Source organism: Manduca sexta, chromosome 15, assembly GCF_014839805.1.
Source record: "Manduca sexta isolate Smith_Timp_Sample1 chromosome 15, JHU_Msex_v1.0, whole genome shotgun sequence".
Lineage (NCBI taxonomy): Eukaryota > Metazoa > Arthropoda > Insecta > Lepidoptera > Sphingidae > Manduca > Manduca sexta.
The window spans coordinates 2,654,476-2,675,934 of NC_051129.1; the positions used below are offsets into that span (position 1 = coordinate 2,654,476).

At 36.4% G+C, this 21,459-nt stretch overlaps 1 protein-coding gene across 3 annotated transcripts in view; it reads left to right on the plus strand.

Annotated features, from left to right (window-relative positions):
- The window catches only part of LOC115453417 (probable E3 ubiquitin-protein ligase RNF144A), a 196,894-nt gene that overhangs the window by 153,638 nt on the left and 21,797 nt on the right, over positions 1-21,459 (plus strand). For all 3 annotated transcript variants that reach the window (XM_037438911.1, XM_037438912.1, XM_037438913.1), the window contains one exon: positions 12,408-12,538. In XM_037438911.1, coding sequence (XP_037294808.1) covers positions 12,408-12,538 — 131 coding nt within the window. The remainder of the gene's footprint in view (positions 1-12,407; positions 12,539-21,459) is intronic.

Genomic DNA, 21,459 nt, shown 5'->3' on the forward strand with positions numbered 1-21,459 from the left:
AAGGATAATTTCAAGACTAGATTATAGTATTAAATGTCATCCTTGTCAATGAATTACAATTTAGAACGGTAAATTCATCCTTCCTTGTTATTGGGTTATAATTAATGTTTTTATAATAAAACATTAATCATTTAGATTGTTCACGTCATGCTTCCAAAAAATAGTACTAAGTCTACCCTCAATCGTAAAGAATGATACTAAATTATCTTATTCAACTATGAATCACTAGCACAATGAATCACAAACTGTTAAATCAGCACCACGTTCGTCGTGAGACATCAGATGTTATACTTATGTCCCATAATACCTACAAATTATATAGTTACAATGTTCCTCGAAGGGGAACACGTTTGCATATTGTTTGGCGACCTATAGACAAAACGTTGTTATCTATTTAGATAGACTCTCTGATAAGACCTAAGTTATTACACTAATCAATAAGCTCTATTGTTTAGGTAGTAAAGGTTATGTGTCGAATTGCTGATTTATAAGCGATTTCAGTGGAAAAAGGATGAAATTTTATTTATTTTTTTACACTTTGTACACATGGTATACAGACGGACTTAATCCCATGGGCATTCACCTCCAGTCAGCCTTAGGTTGGTGTAGAGAGGATGGTGGCAAGTATACAAAAGAAAAAAAAACATACACATAATAAGATCAATAATAAAACAATTGTATGACAATTTTAAAATGTACCAAGTCAAAAACGGTGTACTCGCATGTATAAATTACATTTTCCAAAATAAATTTTCGGAAAGGGAAACCAATAGAACTTATAAGTACTTATAATATGCATAAATGCGGTTTGGAATCGTTCTAATGAATAGATTTTACATAAATTACGAAAGGGAAGCCCATAATAATCAGATTATACGGACTTTCGGCACTGCTGGTTTTCATATACTGTGGTGAATCAGAATATATTCCGGTTGAAATTATTGACAGCCCTGATCATGTTATGTTTTATTCAACACGAATGCAGCGCTAGTGTTGTGCCTGCCCATGCCGTTCGCTAGATGCGCTCTGTTTCGCACTAATTGTACCACGTTCATGTTGTTCGCATATCAACACAATTAGTGATGTGTGGCTTTTGAAATGTTTCCATGTAATTGATTTATCTTGTTGGTTTTTATAGTAATATGACTGTGTTCCGACGTAGAGTTTGTGGAACACAGTGCAATAATCTTAGTAAATTATTTTGCTGTTGCTTTTTTTAGCTTTATTACAAACTAATTCAAAAATTAAAATAATTTTCGCGTAGGATTGGTAACTGAGGTTTGGGTTGGGTTTTACATAATATTAGCTCGGAGTCTGGAATTTCTATTCGATATGGCGATATGGAAATACGTACGGTGAAAAGTGGGTGCACCAGTTGCGCCTCTGCCTACCCTTTAGGGGATATAAGGAGAGTGTGTGCTTAAAGATGACTTAATTATTATTATCTCGGAATCGGAGCGAAGAAAATTCCGGGGTGGTTTAATGAATTGGGCCAAAAGTAAAAGGCATAGTCGTAAGTTTCTATGTATAATGTATCATTGTTGCCAGACTTGTAAACGGTACCTAGGGCAATGTCTATGTACCGTCTACCTATGCCTTTGAGTTAATGTTCAAACCCTAACACCCGACGGCTCTGTCATCAGCCCGATGTTCCGAACGATTTGAACGAGTAAATTGTGTTCCACTGAACCGTGAAATCCTTTATTGTTAGCATAAAAAAACTTTCCAATTTTCTTTCTTCTCTCCCTTTGTACCGTGAAGCATTTTAGATGTATTACAGCGTGGAATATTCCATTACCATATTCAATTTGTGTTGCCAGACGGAAAAATGATTTATTTCGGTATATTGTTTTTAGATTTGAGCTCTTAGATGTGATTTTTTTAAGCAAGAAAATCAAAGAATTATTCTCTTTATTATATTTGACTCTTAGTAATAAATCAGTTACTAAGAATTTACCCGCAATTATGCAAATGAAATAACTAAAAGGTTTATTGTAAAAAGCACAATATTCATATCTTTTCTTCATTAATAAAATAAACCTCTTAATCCTCTATTTGACATTTAAAGGTCTCCTGTCATCGTGCTACAAAGAAATTTTAATTATAAATTCATTTAGTTCTGAATAGCATTATGAGAGAATTACAGTTTGCCGTAGCTCGCACTACGTTAACTGAATGTCAATGGTGGCGCACGTTGTTATGAACCTTGTTAACCTGCCATGGTCTAGTGACAGCATATACGGACCATTATCGGGAGGTTTTAGGTTGCCTACACGATTTGCCGAGCATTAAATCAGAAAAATAGTAAATCCTTTATTTGCAAAAAAGTTGGTACAGTATAGGATCTTCAATAGTCATTTCTGATCAATCAACTTTTGTCAAATTTATTATGCAATTTTTTTATGTATATAATAATAAATGAAAAAAAAAAATAGGTGAATCAATCAATCAGTTGATTTCAGGCTAGAAACCGTTAGTAAACACCAATCCAATGGTTGTAGGATATATTTTATATATCTGCCCGGAAGCGACTGCCGTGTATATCCGATTCCAACAGGCCGCCATAATCGTGTTGATTGACGAGGGGTAATCATCTCTCGTCAGTCGACATTCTATTGGACTTACTCCACTTACCATCAGATGCAGAGGGGTCACTTTGTCATGCATGTAAAAAAAAACAATCCATGTCGTTTCTGGAAAATTCTTCTGAAAGTGTGTTGTGCCCGGACCCCAAAGTTGGGGTAGGAAAGGGTAAATGAACAAATGTAAAACAAGTTATTTTTTGCACTTTCGAATTGTAATTGAACATTTCTGACTATAGTTTATGAGCATTGTTTATCAATGATTGTTTGCTTTGATGGCGAAGAAAAACATTTTAAAGAAACCCACATACCTGAGTATAGTTCAAGAAACACTAACGCCTTTTATGTTAGACTAGCGACCCGCCCCGGCTTCGCACGGGTGCAATGCTGATACTAAATACACTACAGAAAAACTGTGAACGTTGTATATAAAACCATAGCGGCCCGCTCTGGCTTCGCACGGGTAGAACATAACAAAATAACAGTATTTCTCCACTATTTAATGGATGTTATTATACATATAAACCTTCCTCTTGAATCACTCTATCTATTAAAAAAACCGCATCAAAATCCGTTGCGTAGTTTTAAAGATTTAAGCACACATAGGGACAGAGAAAGCGACTTTGTTTTATACTATGTAGTGACTATGTAGTGAAGCGGTAGGCAAAAGTGCAACTGATTCACCCACTTTTAGCCATGCGTATTCCAGCATATCGGGTACAAATTTAGACTCCGGGCTGATACTGAGTGGAAAAACCAAATATCACTGCCCGACACGGGGATGGAACTCGAGACGTCAGCATTGTAGTCTTATTCTAATACAACAACGCCGACAAAGCAGTAATTTCATAATTAATAAATACCCGACTTTCATTATAAATCAAAGCAAATACCCACACTAAAGAGCAGAAGCCTTTCTAAATTCCCAACCGACTTCACAACGAGCGACATACGATTTTACCGTCAATTACATTCCGACACATTACTGAAAACCCTTATGCTCTGGCAACACAGTTTCGAACTTTCCCCTGCATCGTGACCTGTTTCTGAGAAAAGTTTTTATAATAAAACTGTGTAAAATCTCTGATTTACTGCGTTTCCAACTGTGGGGATGACATTTTCTGTTCTAGTTAGTCTGCATTTTGCAGCTAAAAATAGTATGAGACTTGGCCGCGATCGATGATGGCTGAATATAGGGATGCTTTCATTTCTGTACCTAGATTCGTTGTTTGAACGTTCGAGCAGGACTTTTTAAAGTATCTGGGTAAAATTGTACTTCTTTGTGTTCAGAAATAGTTGAAGGAAAATGTAACTATTCCTTTTACTGTGTATCATTTTTTTTTTTAAATAGAATTCTCGTCTAAATTAATTAAAGAATGTTATTTTTTTAAATCTTGAATGCAAATATGACTGCTTTGCAAACCAGAGTCTAGTACGGTTTTGGATTGATTGATGGAGGCTGTTTTTCTCGACGTTTATTAGTACTATATAGCATACATTAAAATAGCTATAAAACGTTATACACAGAAATATAGTTAGTTTACACAGAAAGGTAACTTTTAGGCTAACGTCCACATTAGCATTAATATTATGATATAACGTATAATAAACAATGGTTTTACCGTACCTTGTGTGTTGAGTCTTTAAAAAAAGGTTTTGTGACGTACAGGGCATTTCCTGGTTTATTTCACAAAGGACATGACGACCTCACAACGTTTCCGCTTCCTGGTGACTGTTTTTTTTTAAAGAAAGAATGCTGAAATGCCTTCACATTGAGTACCTTTGTTACATAACTTTCCGTTTTTTTCTAGTCTTAAGTGGGTTCAATAAGCGATAATATTATTTTAAACTGAGCTACATTCCTTTAGGGTGTGTTTCACAAATTCCATGTAAATGTTATTTGTCAGCTATCATATTAAACAGCTAATGTAGATAGTATTCATTTTATTATCATTTATTTTGGGCCATAGACTTAAGTGTGACTTTTATATTTGGTCAGCTAATATATTTATGTGACGCTTAACGCTCCAAACCTAATAAAAACTTTCCTTTTAAAAATAAAAATATTAAAATAAAGCAAAGGCTTAATTAAAGAAATAAAAAGTATGTAATGTTTTTATATGAATATATTAACTAGGTCATATTAATGCTGCTTATAAACCCATTAAAATGTTTAATATAAAATAATTAAAACTGGTAATTAAGATTTATTTACTGCACACTGTTATTTTTTAACAAGAGACCAGCAAACTCATTTTGTTCTTTAGTACTATATCAATAGTGTATTTTACAGATATGTAAGAAAATAATCATGAATAAGCACTTTATTCGATTTAAGTCGCTAGCTAAAATGAAATTAAATCGCCTTCGCTAACTTTAGACAGCAGTTGCGAAAGCCTATCTACGGCTGGCATCAAAAAGTAATTCGAGAAAAATTAAAAACTTCGACTTATCCTCAACCAATAATTTCAAAAGATAAGCTCTTTATCGCCTTATTAAAGACATAAATAGAATTTTAAATAAGTCTTTATGAATAGATGTTGCGATTTCACAAGACCTTTGCTGGGATTAAAGTCCTACTGAATACTCTCGTAAAATCTCGATTACTAGCTTATCATTTAATATGAACATTAATTTGAACTTTTTGAAATATAATATTTATTTATTTATTTTATGGAAAGCTTACTGACTAATATTGAATAAATAAGATAGATAACAATTATTTAGCTAATCACAAACTTTCTCAGATATTTACTGAATATGCACCAATAATTTATTTAATCAGTTTTAACTGTTTTAAAAATGCAGAAGAAGTCTATATCAAAATGAGAGGAAAGCACATTGAATAGAAGAAGGCGTCTATATTTTGATTTTGAATATACTCGTAGGTATAGGATGTACCAAAGATCGCAGTCTTAACCCAAGATGTGTATAAGATATTGGATTGTTTTGATAAAATATTAAATTCTTATTGCCACAATCTTGTTTTATTGCACCTCTGTCTGGCTTTCGGCGTTTTTGCACAATTAGCATGTACAATACAGACGGTTTTTTCTATCGGAATAGAAATAAGTTTATAAATTAATCGTATTTTATTATCTGTTGTGAGTTTAAAATCTTTTAACCTCGCGATAGGTTATTAAATAAAATACAATAACACTGTGTAAAGTTTTAAAATCATTTAGCAAGTCTGATGTAATATTTGGATTCGACTAAATGCGAGAATTGAACAATGTTTGGAATTTCTCTATAATATTAGGTTCATAATCGCGTAATGACGTGGTAATGAGCTCTCCGAAGTGTATCCGTCGTGCCTCGGACTACCTCTTAAAGTCCATAGATATTAGGTCATCTAGACATTACTGTAAATGAGTCTACAGTGACCATTTTAATCGTAAAAGCCAGTCTAAACTAATCGACTTATTCGAATAACAATAAAATTGCGCCCGCAGACAAATCAAATAAACAAACTTATAGACTCTATTGTTAATGGTAATTGTAGATAATTCTTAGATTTATGCAGTCTTACTTATTAAACTTGTTTTAGCGTTAAGATGTGGTTAAGAATTGCTTAAATAGCTGTCAAAAACATCACTAGTTCCTAGTTTAAACCTTATTAAGGGCCAAGATGGCGGCTTTTGGCTTACAGCTGATCGAGTAAATTTGTGTTTTAACTAAGCATAGCTTTGCGAAATTTTTATAAGTAAGGCTGATGGTGCGCGATAGTTTAATCGAATTGTTATGTCCGGACAGACAAGCAAGTGATTGATGGGAGAGATTGGCAGATATGAAGATGTGAAAGGGGAAATTGACGAACAGTTTGGAGCTTGATTTATAGACAATAGCGGGTCTTGTAAAAGTTAACACATAACAGATAGCGTGGTCGCTCATGGGTTCGATTTCTGCCATGTATTCTTTTTTGTTGATCCAGTGATGGTCAGATGGCTTTAAGTTTCCATTGATCATTTTTCGATTTCGTATTTGGCTTTCTAAGTTTGCGTGAAAATATCAATCTGCACCTTTAGAATGTCCCAAAAAAACGCAACTAAATCGTTGTCGTTTAATTTTGATGTTTATCTATTTTATGGCTTTGAATAACGAGACGAGCTTGCCGTTTGCCTGATGGTAAGCGGTACGATCGCCCACAAACAGTAGAAACACCATCCAACAATTACAAAGTATTGTTTGGTATTCCACTGCGCTTGCCATTCTGAGATATGAGATTTTAAGTCTTATTATGTCCACTAGGTAATGTGTTTGTGATTGGTCGAAAGACCAATGCGTCAGTCACGTGGTAGTCTCTCAACCAATTACAATAAATCGACACGGAGTCGTGGCGTGTTTTTTGCCACATTCTAAGCATACTATATGGGTTGTGGGCCGAGAGGCTGGTTCGAATTCCGGTAGCAGTTTAGCTACAAAGGTTTGTATAGAATATAGGTCTATTGAACAGATATTTGTAACCACGCTAACAAAAGTGAAATTCAATTGTTATGCATACTATTTTTCATTCTGTGCATATTCGGTTTCGAGTAGGCTGGCATAATTATGTCGACTGGCGCGAGGTAATCATCTCTCGTCCATACGACACTAGCTGCAGCCTACATCTTACCATAAGGCAGTAAGTGCACTTTGCTTTGCCCGTATGTTCGACCAGCACCTGTGCGAAAGCGGTATTGGTTGAGTGGAGTCGCAATCAGTCGCCGCCGCTACTGATTGCTCGGGGGGTTTTCCGACTCCCAGTTGCAAGGAGTATTCCGGAATGCGACATGCTTACGTACCCCTGTGGCGACTATGGTCCGTTCTACACATTTGTACCGTGGTCGCTATCCATCGGATACAACATTCAACCACCAGTTAAACATCTTACATTAAACTGGTTGTGGGATATACTTTGTATCCGCCCAGAAAACGATCACCATACAAAAGGTAATAGGAGGTATTCAGGAGATATTGTATCAGCAGGAGATAATGTAGTGCATAAGTGTGTGCAATACACAGGTGCACTCTCTGTTCCATCACTCTCATGTTACTTGCAGGAGCTGCTGGAATTATTCTTATTCTAGACTGAATTATGATCGAAGACACGGTTACTATTGCTGGTGGTAGGATATATTTTATATCCGCCTGGATAAGGGCCACCGTACACAAGGTGTTAAAACCCGGGTTCAACCTGTGTACATCCGCTTCTAACAGGCCGGCATAATTGTGTCGACTGGCGAGGGGTAATCGTCTCTCGTCAGTGTACATTCTATTGGACCCCATTTACCATCAGGTACAGTGAAGTCACTTTGCGGTGCATGTATAAAAAAAAAGATACCAGAGTGCAGCGACATTTAAATATATTCACAGTGAACAACATTATGCGTTCCACCGCAGCCGAACTCTGATTCATCCATTCATTCTATGTAAAAACTTTGGAATCAACGTTATCTGCGGTCAGCGTGACCAATAAAGGCATCTGTAGCAAACCGCAAGTACAGTCAGTCACAAAATAATGTTAACAAATAAAAAAAATCAAAAAAGCTGTAGCACATTTGAGTTGTATGTAAACATTGTAAATTTTCCGAATGAAATAAGTAAACCATTTTAGGTTTTTTTTTTTGTAAAAAAAAGGTGCTACGGATACCATTTCTTTTTGTTCATTTTTATAGTTGACTGTACAAAAGCCGAGAACGGCTTCCGAACCGCGGCCCCAGTCATGGGCGTTCGTTGATCCAAACACTACCACGTTAATCCATAAATCTGTCAACCCTCGCATCCGCCGTCGAGGTATTCATGCGATAAACAATGTTGTTTATTAAAATAAATAGTTTGTTTATAAACTTGTTATGTGACGTATAACTCTAACCACGGTCGGATGTTGAACTAATTAAATATGTAATACCTTACTGTCATTTACCACGGTCGGTCAGCGGACGCAAGTACCGGTAACTATTTATACTAACTTTGCATGCGGATTTACCGGCCTACTTTGGCTAATTATAGGACTATTGGACAGTGATTTCTAATAAGGAGATTTAGGATAAGTAGTAGAGATCCAGAGACGATTTAAATATAAGGAATTTAGTAATTATCATCTTCAAGAAATTCACTGTTGACTATAATTCTGGTTAATGTTATTGTAAAACTTTATTGGACGCAGTGACGAAAGGTGGCATTATTCAAAAGGCAAGACGATGCGAAAAAGAAATGTCCTAGTTAACATATCACGGGCAATTTAAAAGAAAACAAAAACTAAGACAACCGTAAATAAATCTAAAGGGAAAGCCGGTAGGAATCCAGTTGTTTGGACGCTTTGCCACTGGTGGGACGGACCCTTCTGTCAATAATCAAGCATACAAATTTAAATAAAAGATGCCTGCATATACCAACATTGCAATATGCTACAAAATTCCCTTAAGGTTATAGCTTAAGGTCCATTTTTCATACATTTTGTTTCACCTTTAATCTGGGTAACTAAACAAGTATTGACAAGTAAAGAATTTAAATTCACGTCTAGTTAGTGATTAGTTCTCGCAGTTGAAAGAAAAACGTAAAAATAATTAATATGCATGGATATTTCGGCCTTTAAAATTTCGTCGTATTAAATTTTAAAGGCCGAAATATCCATGCATATTAATTATTTTTACGTTTTTCTTTCAACTGCGAGAACTTATCACTAACTAGACGTAAATTTAAATTCTTTACTTGTCAATACTTGTTTAGTTACCCAGATTAAAGGTGAAACAAAATGTATGAAAAATGGACCTTAAGCTATAACCTTAATATGGAAACTTTGTAACGATTGTCTCGAGCTAAGATTTCGTAATTTATATTCTCTGTGTTGACAACCCTAATCATCTATGAAACTGATATTGACATTGAATGAAATATATAAAATATCTCGCCTCGTGTTCAAATCCTGTCTCGTGGCCGTAGTCAGGGTCGGACGTTGATTCACTAAAACCTTCAACACGTAGGTTAATACCAGTAGATCATAATGTAAGCAAAACATTTTTATCCTGAACAAAATGCTTCAGTACTAGCGTCCCTATGTAGAGGGAGTGGAATGGTCTTCCAGAGTGACAGGCTGTTAGGTTTTTTTTTATTGAAATTAAATGACTACACGAGCATAAGGGCTGATGTTAAGCGATACGACCGCCCGTTAACAGTAGCAATAACATAAATAACTTTGGATTACAAAGTACTGCGTGGCACTCTTACGCCCGTCATCCTAAGACATAAAATATGTCTAATGATGCCCAGTAATTACCCTGGCTACAATGTCCTTCAAGCTGGAAAACAGCGCACACATTGCTTGCCAACAGAAAAAGACATAGCAGTGGTACATACTCAGGGACCTCGCTTACGAGAGAACGACCACAATTTTTTTTTATGCGCACCCGGCCATTTGACTACAGTGCACCTGATGGTAAGTGGAGTGGGGAGCAATAGAATATCGAGTGCCGAGATTTGATTAATCACGACACTCGACAAAATTATGCCGGCCTGTTGGAACAGGATATACACAGGCTGATCCCGAAACGCAACACACTTACGTGGGCCACTATGGCCGATTTTAACACCTTGTGTACGGTAGTCGCTATCCGGGAGGATATGAAATATATTCTACCACCGGCAATAGTATACGTATCTTCGATAGTTATTCTGTCGGGAATAAGTGTTATTCTCACAGCTCCTGCAAGTAACATGACAGCGAAGGAACAGAGAGTACACCTGTATAGTGCACACACTTGTGCACTATTATACATATGTCCTGCATGGTTGATCTCCGTTGAGATTCGCCGCCGCGCCGTGGCCGAAATTCGGTTAGGAAGGAAAAAAATAATCCCAAGTAATTAACTGGTGGTAGGTGTCTCATATGTGAGAGTCCGCCTGGGTACGTACCACCGCAATGTCTATTTCTGCCGCCAAGCAGCAGTGTGTAGTCACTGTTGTGTTCCGGTTTAAAAATCATTCTAGCCAGTGTAACTACTGGACATAATGAAACTTAACAGCTCATGTCTCAGAATAGCGAGCGCAGTGTAATACCAAACAATACTTTGTAATTCGAGGTGTTGGATGATGTTTTTACTGTTTATGGGCGGTCGTATCGCTTACCATCAGGCGATCGGCAAGCTCGTCTCGTCATTCAAAGCAATAAAAAAAATATAATATTGGTACAAAGTTTCTGCTGAAAAGTCATGGTCGGCCGTTGATCCATACAAATCAAACACGTGGTTAATTAACACTGACTAGTGATAAGCCTCACGTCCGCCGCCATGGTGAATGTTGATATCTTAAATAAACATTGTCATTGGCTGGAATTTACAAACGCAATGTTAGGTATATTGTGGCCTTGACAAGGGCGAACTTTGGTCTTCTAGATAATGTTTAAAGAAACCTTTGTTATGTGAGTGCTCTTTGTGAATCATCATTTGTTTTAACAGTGAAGGGTATTTGTATACCTGAGTTCTGTATAACAATTTTGAGGATATGTGAAGTCTTGCCATCCGCACTAGGCCAGCGTGGTGGACTAAGGCCTAATCCTTCTCAGTGGTAGAGGAGGCCCGTGCCCAGCAGTGGGTCAGTACATAATACAGTGTTGATATTATTATATTATAAACCTTTGTTAAACATCATGTTCGTCATCAAGGTTCGTGTAAACTGCAGTGGTAACGCGGTCAAACTATATTATATCGTGCTATGGTAGCAATTTAAAATAAAACTGCTATATTTGTTTAATATTACAAAAAAATATTCTCGGGTTATACTGACTGGCTGCCTCGCTGGCGTAGTTGTACTGCATGCGCGGTACGGCAGCGCTCTGAGGTCTTGGGTTCGAATCCCTGGTGGTGCAAAGTGATATTTGGGTTCTTCTGCTCAGTATCAGCTCGGAGTCTGAAATTTGTGCCCGATATGGCGATAGGCTTGTCCCCTATCACATCATGGGACGGAACAACTTTGGCAAAAAATGGGTACCCTGGTTGCGCCTCTGCATACCCCTTCGGAGACAAATGCGTGATGTTTGTGTGTTATATTATAAGTTTATCATATCCTTACTGTTAGCAAGCTCGGAAAGCTACTGACGCATTAATGAATATCTGCCCACCCCTAGAGGATCAAGTCTTGAGCTTAAAATTAATGTATTTATAAAGCTGGCCCCAGTCACGGCCGTACGTTGATCCGCTAAAGATGCCTCCACACGTGCGGTTACTGAAGACGTATGAACAGCCTTTATGGCCTAATAAAGGCCACTGTATAAAACCGCTGGCCCGCACACATTAACACTGAAACAGAATTATTCAGTTTGTTAACATACAATAACAGGCCTTATTTAAACAAAAAATAATCCTTATTCGCATACGAAAACTATTTTCTATCCAAGAAACTAATTCTCAATGCAAATGAATTCCTTATTCTTACACGATATACATTGACAAGCTCGATGGCGTAGTTGTCCGTACGCAATACGAGTACAATCAGAGCTCGTAATTGTAATCCGTACTCAATAAAAGTATGATCAGAGCTCTGAGGTCCTGGGTTTGAATCCCAGGTCGAGCCAAAAATAATTGTGACTAGGTTTTTCCAAAAAGTTGGCGATGTGATACCCTCCTGCTTTAGAAAGCATGTAGTCCACGCAGTAAAGCCGTTAGTCCTGCACTTGATCTCTCTCCGGTCATGTCGGATTACTGTCTGCCTCTGTATTACACACGCCTACCCATCATAATATCTTTTATATATCTAGCTAACCTTCGTTGAGACTGGCCGTCATGAACATAATTGTTTTTTTTTTATACATTGAATCATTCCTGATATAACTAACCAAGCATTCCTTTACAGAGGTGGCGATGGATTCGGGACGCGCGTTCTGTCCTCGCGTCGGCTGCGACACGGTGGTGACGGTGCGGGCGGCGAACCCTGCACACTGTCCCACCTGCCGGCATGACTTCTGCCACCAGTGCAATCAGGAGGTAAGTCTGAGAGTCTGATGACCGTATATGACGGATCTCTAAGTCTTACTGCTCCCGACGCAATTCTTGTGCACTCGGTTTCCCCAATGAATGCACGCCCATGCAGGGAGGGGCATTTGTCGTGGCACACAGTTTGTGTATACCTCATGGTTGCCAATTCACATTGAGGTCTATAAGGCCCACGAACATTTCCTGACCTCCTCTCTTCCCATCTTAAGAGGCTTCCTTATCCTTTCTCCCAACATCCCTCCAGGACCCTGAAGTCGCTAATCTGGAGGATTGTTTGTTTGGTTTGTTGTGTGTTGAATGCGGGGTCCAAAACCCAAAAAAAAAATGACTTACTGCGAAACAATTAATCAAAATAAGCATTGGTCTATTCGATCTTCGGTGTCGCTGTAAATGCGAAGGTACAAGTTAGAGTTGTTAATTGAAATCAACAGTTTGCGATCTACGTGCTTTTTTAGAATAAGTTCGGGGTTAGGACAATCAGTTATGCAATTGTCGCAAAATAATGTATTCAAGTGCACTAAGAAGCCTTCTTGTTTGATATAATCGTGTTAGATAAATTCTTACAGTGTTGACTGATCTAGCAATCGAACCTATTACCTCTCATAACCCGTCACTTTTAGTCCACAGGCGATAAGGACAAGGAAAGAGTTTACTGATACTTGTATACATCATTATAATATAATTTTGATTGTAATAACTATATACAAAATGATTTTTTATGTTTACGCGAATGTTAGATATTAAAATTAAACTATTTTTCAGATTTTATGGCGGTTTTTATATTTTGTGTGGAACCCCCAACACCTGAAAATTTTAAATTCTATAATTGTAAAATGTAGGTAGATATTGACTATTGGGGATGACCAATACCTCAGTCCCCCGTGACCACATCTGCAGTCTTCGAAACGTTGGGAGAAAATTAAAATATAAAAACTGTAATAAAATCCGAAAAATAGTTTAATTTTAACTTTATACAAACAGGACACAGAGTACATACTTGAACGCCTTGTGACTAGTCTCCGATGGTAGGAAGCGGTCGGCAACGGAACACGCTCTACAGGACCGTTAGTGGCACAGATAACACACATCACTGCTATATTATGCCGAAATGACGTAAACTTGTATTTCTTGTTGTATTCCTCTCCACATAAGGGTAAAATTTTCCTAAAGAGAACCCTACACAACATAGTATAGGTACTAATATGCATAAATGTTGTCTACAAATCGATTTAATGATGATTAGATTTTACATAAATTACGAAAGGAAAGCCGACAGGAATCGGATTATATGGACTTTTCGCCACTGCTCCGCATTATAGAAAAATATCGTTTAGTTAAATTTATTACCAGCAGTGTCTCCATGTGTAAATAGAGAAGTACAGTGTTATTGTAACAGAAAACAAATATATCTTTCGCTTGTTCCGATCTATATCGCATAAATGGACCAATAAGAACAAAGTTTTTTTGACATGCTTACAAATGAGTTATATTAATTGGTTTGTTCTTGTAATCACATCAATATTAAGATATAGGATTTTGTATTGAAACGGCCGGTAAACATCATTTTTCTGATATATTACTTAAGTTACACACATATTTGGAATCTGTATGTTTCTGCCTCTTGAACTTATTATTTTTTTGTTGTAAGTACCTATAATAGATATATATGTTCTTAAATATTAATAAAGTTAAGTTGAAAGATGTATTAGTAACACGAGTGTTTATTTTGAGTAAGTGGTAACTAAACAGGGCCCTTATTCTGTATGGTAGTTTAAACGCGTAACGCGGCCGTGTCATGTTATCTTCGAAAAATGTGCATGGAATGGTATTCTGTAAGCCAAATTTCTATAGTCCTAAACATGATGTGTTGTGTTATGTGCTTGTTACGCACTGTTAAAATAACGTGCGGGATAGAGAATAAGGCCCCAGAACAGAACACACAAATACTTTTAAAAATAGAAGACATAAAAAATAATATAGTCACAACAAAGGTTACAATCCCTAAATTTTTTAAAATCAAAACAAATGTTTATGATATTGCGTGAATATAATATATCCTTACGTTTTTGTAAAAAGGAACGACAAAACTGGTTCTGGACCATATAAATATTAACAGGATAAATGCTTATCTAGCTTAGAATCAACAAATATATCGCTTAAGCAAATTACCCTTACAACTATCATTATCATTTGCATTAAATGACTTTAACGTACGTATGTACGTATATATTTGTATACATTATTATATTTAGATACCTATCTCATTTGTATAAATAATAAGGAAATCCACTCCTAGATATTATAATAAATTATTGTATATACTATCATTATTATTTATTACTTACATCTTTGGCATATTGTATAATAAATTTACATGAATTAATTATTCTTATTATTTCCTTACCAACAGTGATATGTCGGTAACAAGTTCACAAAAATAAGATAGACTTCCCGCGAGGAATTGTATTCTGTTAGCTGAAAGATACCTTCTCATCATATTCTTTTATTGATTCATTCCCTCTGTTTTGCAATCGAGTGTAAAAAATTACAGAAAAATATCTTTATCGCACTTGGGCCTAAAGTCTAGGCAATATCTTCCAACAACAATAGGATTGATGTAAGAAAAGGAGAAAGAGAAGCAGTCTACTGGATAGAATAATAATCTAGATTAATTCAAGAAAATTACATATTCTATTGATGAACAACAAATACATATAACACTTATAAATAATGTAATCTATCATTGTTTTCATAGCTAGTTTTGTTTTTATTATACGTAGTGAAAGCTGCATCAAGAACAGCTCAGCCGCTGTTACATAGTGATGAAACAATTGCTATTTTATTATGTTCATAAATTTTAATATTTTCACGATTAAATTAAATATTATATTTATTCACACTTATTTTATGTAAATTATCTAAAGAACGTATGTAGGTATGTAATTTTAAATACCTAAATTCATATTTCCTGCTAGAAACGTGATTCGTAATCTACATCTAATTTATCTGTGTATCCGCTGATTAATAATATACATTGTAAAATATTATGACATGTCCAATTTGCAATATTTTGAAAATACTAAAATATATTTATGAATATGACAAAATGACTTTATATTATAACTTCCTTGATCAAGTCGCAGCATAACCGGCTGTCAGTTGGCAGGTTCTTGGTTTGATTCTCGTTCCGCGTTGGTATTTTGTTTGATTTAGAACTTTGTTAATTTGACATTTACATATTGCACAGAATAGGTATCAGTCATAAAATAACAGCTTCATAAAATCTGACTTTTTAAAATTACCCATAATAAAAAATCTAATTTGTGAACAAAATATATTTCAAGTCTCCGGAATATGCAAAAAAACTCCGTCATGCTAAATCTTCGACAACACACAAACGTTCGAAAGCTACATTCCACGACACATTTTCTTACATTACCATAAATATGCATACAAAAACTTGATCTCTCTAAACACACCGTGACTGAAACAAAGTAGACGGCAGCGGGTCGAAGGGACGCAGAGGAGTGGGGTTGAAAAGTACTGCAGTCTACTTTCTTTCGCCACACAAAAACTAAGATATACATTATGCAGTCAATCAATACTATCTTTAATCTATGTCCATATAGTATTTATATTTTGTTTATCATTATATAAGGCCAGCGTGGTGGACTAAGGCCTAATCCCTCTCAGTAGTAGAGGAGGCCCGTGCTCAGCAGTGGGCAAGTATAGTACAGGGCTGATATCATTATTATTATTATCATTACATATTTAGTGAAATCTGCATCGAAATTGGTTCAGCCATTTTTACGTCATGCGCCAATTATTGTACACTATTAATTTGGATAACAAAGATCTGGCTCAAATACCGTTCGGTATGCTTATGGTCGATTTTGATTTTAATACCGTATAATAAATAGCATAAAAAGAGCCTCAATATGATTTAGCAACCATGAGGTATACACACTTAACTGTGTGTCTAGAGCCGCGACAAATGTCCCTCCCTGCATGGGCGTGCATTCGGTGTGGAGACCGAACACAAAAGAATTGCCTTGAGAGGCTGTGTTGACATATGTGACAGTATCACAATGGGCTATCATTTTCCTGCCTTCTTATGGTTATAGCGTTTTCGTTAAGCATTTTTTTTCTAAGCTACTGTATCTCCCTGTCTGGCTTGTCGAATGGTGATTCCACTAATTGCATTTATGTTTTTGACGTGCGTGCGCACTGCGCAGCCTTTACGTTGCAATCAATGTTATTTGCACAAATAGAAAAAGATCAAATATTTATAAAGGTCAACATGTTTTTACTTAAATTACCTCCAATTATCACTATGTAGTCCTTTTTTTATATGAAACATAATAACGGTTTGTTTACGAAGCCATAAAGAAACAAGCCGAAATTCCCAAAAAGTTTGAATAACACAAATAACTCATGTTTGAGCGTGAAATTTTCTTAATAAGCGAAATACTTTTGTTTACACGATCGTAAGACGTTCCCGAATGTTCCAGAATATTGGAATTTTTAATATCTGCTGCCGCTGATTTATGTCAAGGAATGCTGTGGTTTACCTGTGTGCGACATGGATTCATTAGACGTGTGTGCTCTGTTGGAAGTTGCAAGGCAAATATCTTGAAGTTTAGATGTAGTGTCGCTGACAAATAGTTATCATGCTATTCCCTTTTTCAAGGATAAGCAGAGGTGTAAAACATCCACCAAGCCGCGCCGCCTTAGGTCTCATAACATGGAGATGTAATTACTGGGCGTTATGAGTCTTAATATCTAATACATTAGGGTGACACGAGTAAAAAAAACACACCTTACCAACGAATCAGATTTTGTAAACACAAGTATTTAAATCACGTAATATCATTAACGTGCAAATGGACACGATTGACATTTGATTGTATACGTTTATTACAATCGTATCCACTAATTACACGCGCCCCCGCCGATTTCTGTTTCGTAGAACCGTTAATTAAAATTTCGAATGTCAAAGTCGTGTTTGTTACAAGAATGGCGTATTTCGTTTCGCAGAACAAACATTTGGGAAGTGAGTACTTATCGAGATGAGTTTCAAGATCGTAGTTATTTTAGGAATTATTACTAATTTATGTTTTGTCCTATTACATTATGAAGATTTTCGAGAATACGAAAATTGTGTTGTCCGTGAGAGTGCCTTAAATCTTGATGTATTTCTATCAGAAAATGACTAAATCCATTTTGATAGAACTTCTACTCGTATTCTTGATTCAGTATATAATAGTGTACAACCATGAATCCACCAATCACGTAAGTTAAAATATTTTTTAAATATAGAACGTCAATAACAGTCGTTAATTTCGAATAAATTAATGTACAGAAGCCCTACTACCAGTTCATTTTACGCTTCGAGTCACATCATCGGTTAATTTAAAATTCGAAGGTCGAACTCGAGTTTGTACGACTTCGTTACTTCACTACACAAACATCCGCGAAGATAGTTGCCATGTTGTTTTTATATGACTGGCCAGTCGTTGGTCCATAGACACGACTGCCTGTAAACAATACTACAATTTTATAAATCGAATGGCACAAGTACATACTTACAACTGCAACATGCTATTACTCTTTGTCATATAGAGCAAAACTGCCACTGTTTCAGACGGACTCTCGGATACGAGAAACCTTTTTTGTACCTGAAGATTATGTTACATTGTAGTCACAGATCTTGAACCTGTTACTTAACAATGGCTCATAATTCACAGCGCTTGGTATAAACACGTTCAAAATTTGGAATGTTTCGTGATTTGTAATTTACATAATCTCATGCATGCGTATCGACCCGAATGATAACCTTGATCGATATCTGTAGATAGTATTAGATAGAACGATCATATCGCCGAATTTAAACTCAATTAGAACATTGCCTAACATGTATGAGAATTGAACTCAAAACCAGACAGTGCTGGTGGTGGGATATATTTTATATCCGCCCGGATAGCGACCACCGCATACAAGGTGTTAGCACCCGCCATAGTGGCACAGGTAAGTGTCGCGTTCCGGGATCAGTTATATCCCGGTTCCAATAGGTCGGCATAATTGTGTTGACTGTCGAGGGGTAATCATTTTTCGTCAGTCGACATTCTATTGGACGCACGTAAGTGTGTCGCGTTCCGGTATCAGCCTATTTATATCCGGTTCCAACAGGCCGGCATAATTGTGTCGACTGTTGAGGGGTAATCATCTCTCGTCAGTCGACATTCAATTGGTCCCCACTCCACTTACCATCAGGTGCAGTGGGGTCACATTGCCGTGCTCGTATTAAAAGTTCACAACCCAAGTAAGGGGCAAAAACGAAGCACTCAGACCTCATAAAGTATTTATAAAATTCCATAATTGTCTAAGCTTTAAAACTCATTTGTTTGATTAAATTATTAAACATAAAATTTAAGTGGCAACACTTTTTTTCTTGTAACACCAAGCGCCGGTGACGCTCGCCCTTCCCCCTTCCACCCTCTTCCGGCATGGCGACGCACCGGGGCGGCGTGAAAATTTACTTTATTGTTAATTACATATGTCACATCTATAAAAATACAGTCCATAATATAGACCGTTAGTGTTTCATTAAACATCATTATATAATTTCCAGTCTAGACTACATTTCCACCCATTCAAACAGCCTTAAATCATTCGCATTGTCGATGCAAATTATCTCCTGACGTGCCGAGGGAGAGGTTTTGTGTGAGAGTATTCCATTTGCGGATTGGTTACACCCTGCAATTTGCTTACGTAACTTTTCAACAGTGGCTTTAGGTACGTATATTTACTGCACTTTGCAACGTAAGTGCTGTGTTTGTAAAGAGCACTTAGTACTTAGTGATATAAGTTGTAAAAAATATTAGATTTTCCCTTGCAATTTCGTCTTTTATTTTTATGAAGTAAAAGCGATGGAATCGAAATAAATATGGCCAGGAGGGACAGTGTATAGTTCCATCATTGAAAGGTTTAGACATTATGTTTACTCGTAATTTTTGTAATTTTGTGTTTATTGTAGTCACTTATTAAATGGCAGAGTCTTTATTTCTTTGAAAACATTCATTTAAAAATATCGGTATACAATGTATGTATTATAACATTACAAAATTATATAAAATATATGCACTTCTCGATTTTTTTTAATATTAAGGGCTTCTTTCACATCTTCTGGATACTATTTACATTAGCTGTTTAATACTAAAACTGTCAAATCATTTTTTTTTATACTTATGAAACAAGACCAAAACATCTTACAACTTTTTAATTAATAAAAAATTTCGTTGGAGTTTTATTTAACTTTTATATAAAATCGATTTGATTCTATCTTAATCACTTTTAAACTTTTGTCTCCATATCAATAAGCGTTTTTTCTTCACTAAAATTAAATTGAAGTGTTTTATTTAAAATAAAGAAAAAATTATATTTTGTTTGAAGTAAATAAGTAGAACCGTTATAAATTTTTGAATTTGTTCATCTACTTTTGTGGCTGACTGTACTAAAGATATTGCTTGTTTGTGGTCTGCTCATTTCAATATTTCATACCTGCCAGCGTGTGCACTCTGCAGTCGAGTTTACGACTCTTGGCGCGAATCTGCCGTATAAACTATAACTGCATTAAGTATATTAGAGGAATTGAGCTAGGGTAACATTTCAAGTATATATAAACATAGATGAAATAGGGTTTATTAAGTTGCGGCTTTACTAAAATTATGAGTTAATTATTTCTATGTTTACACGAATTTTAGAAATTAAAATGATACTATTTTTCGGATTTTATATTTAATTTTCTCCCGAAGTTTTGAAGACTGCAGCCTTTGTGGTCACGGGGCGGATTGGATGCAGTCTTGATATTGGTGTTTTCTACTCAATATCAGCCCGGAGTGTAGAACTCGTGTAAGATATGGCGATAGACTCGCCTCATCATGGAACGAAAAATACAGGCGAAAAGTAGGCGTCCTGGTTGCACCTCTGTCTACGTCTTGGAGATTAAGGTGTGATGTGTGTATTTTGATATATCTCTAAGGAGGTGACAACGGAGCAGTAAATGCAACGAAGCATACAATTGTGTTTAACTCTCTATTCTTAGGCTGCATTGACGTCAAGTCCTTTGCTCATAAAACCGTGAGCCGAAGCGGACATACAATTTTAAATTAGTGGGCTTTTCGACAAGTGCATAAATATTACGCTCCGGTTGCAACACTAGCTTTTGTTTGCGGCTCCGAGGGTTTGGAACTTGATAAAAGTCCCCGAGGTAATTCTTGTGCGCTCGGTCTTCACAATGAATGCACGCGCATGCACGGGGGACATTTGTCGCGGCCCTAGATACACAGTTAAGTGTGTATACCTCATGATTGCCAATTCACATTGAGGCCCGAGGGCTCGCGAACAATTCCTGGCCTTCTCCCCTCCTCTCATCCTAAGAGGGTTCCTTCTCCTTCCTCCACACTTCTTTCCCCAGATATCCTTGTCCCAATTTTCCTCCAGGACCCTGCAGTTGCTAAGCCGGGGGATTGTAGTATCCCGTTCGCAATTTTCCCCCTTTGTTGACTGCTGAGTCCGATATCAAAAGAAATAGTTGATTAAATTAAAGAAATTAAAACAAAATATACTCTATGCTACTCGCAGACAGTTTAGTTTTAAGTAGTTCCAGACACTACCACCAGGAAACGATATAACATCACTCCTTGCCCTTTTCAGAGGCAAAGGCGCTTCACACATGTCGTCAGCTGTTAGGTCTACGTATTATCCTTACTGGAGAGTCTATTTCAGTAAACACACCAACTTAACCTCTTTTTAATATAGATAACGAAACGTTTTAATAAAAACCTCGCCACTAGATCCACGATCTGTTAATTTTCCGTCACATCGCCCGTTTAATTACATTTTTTCTACTC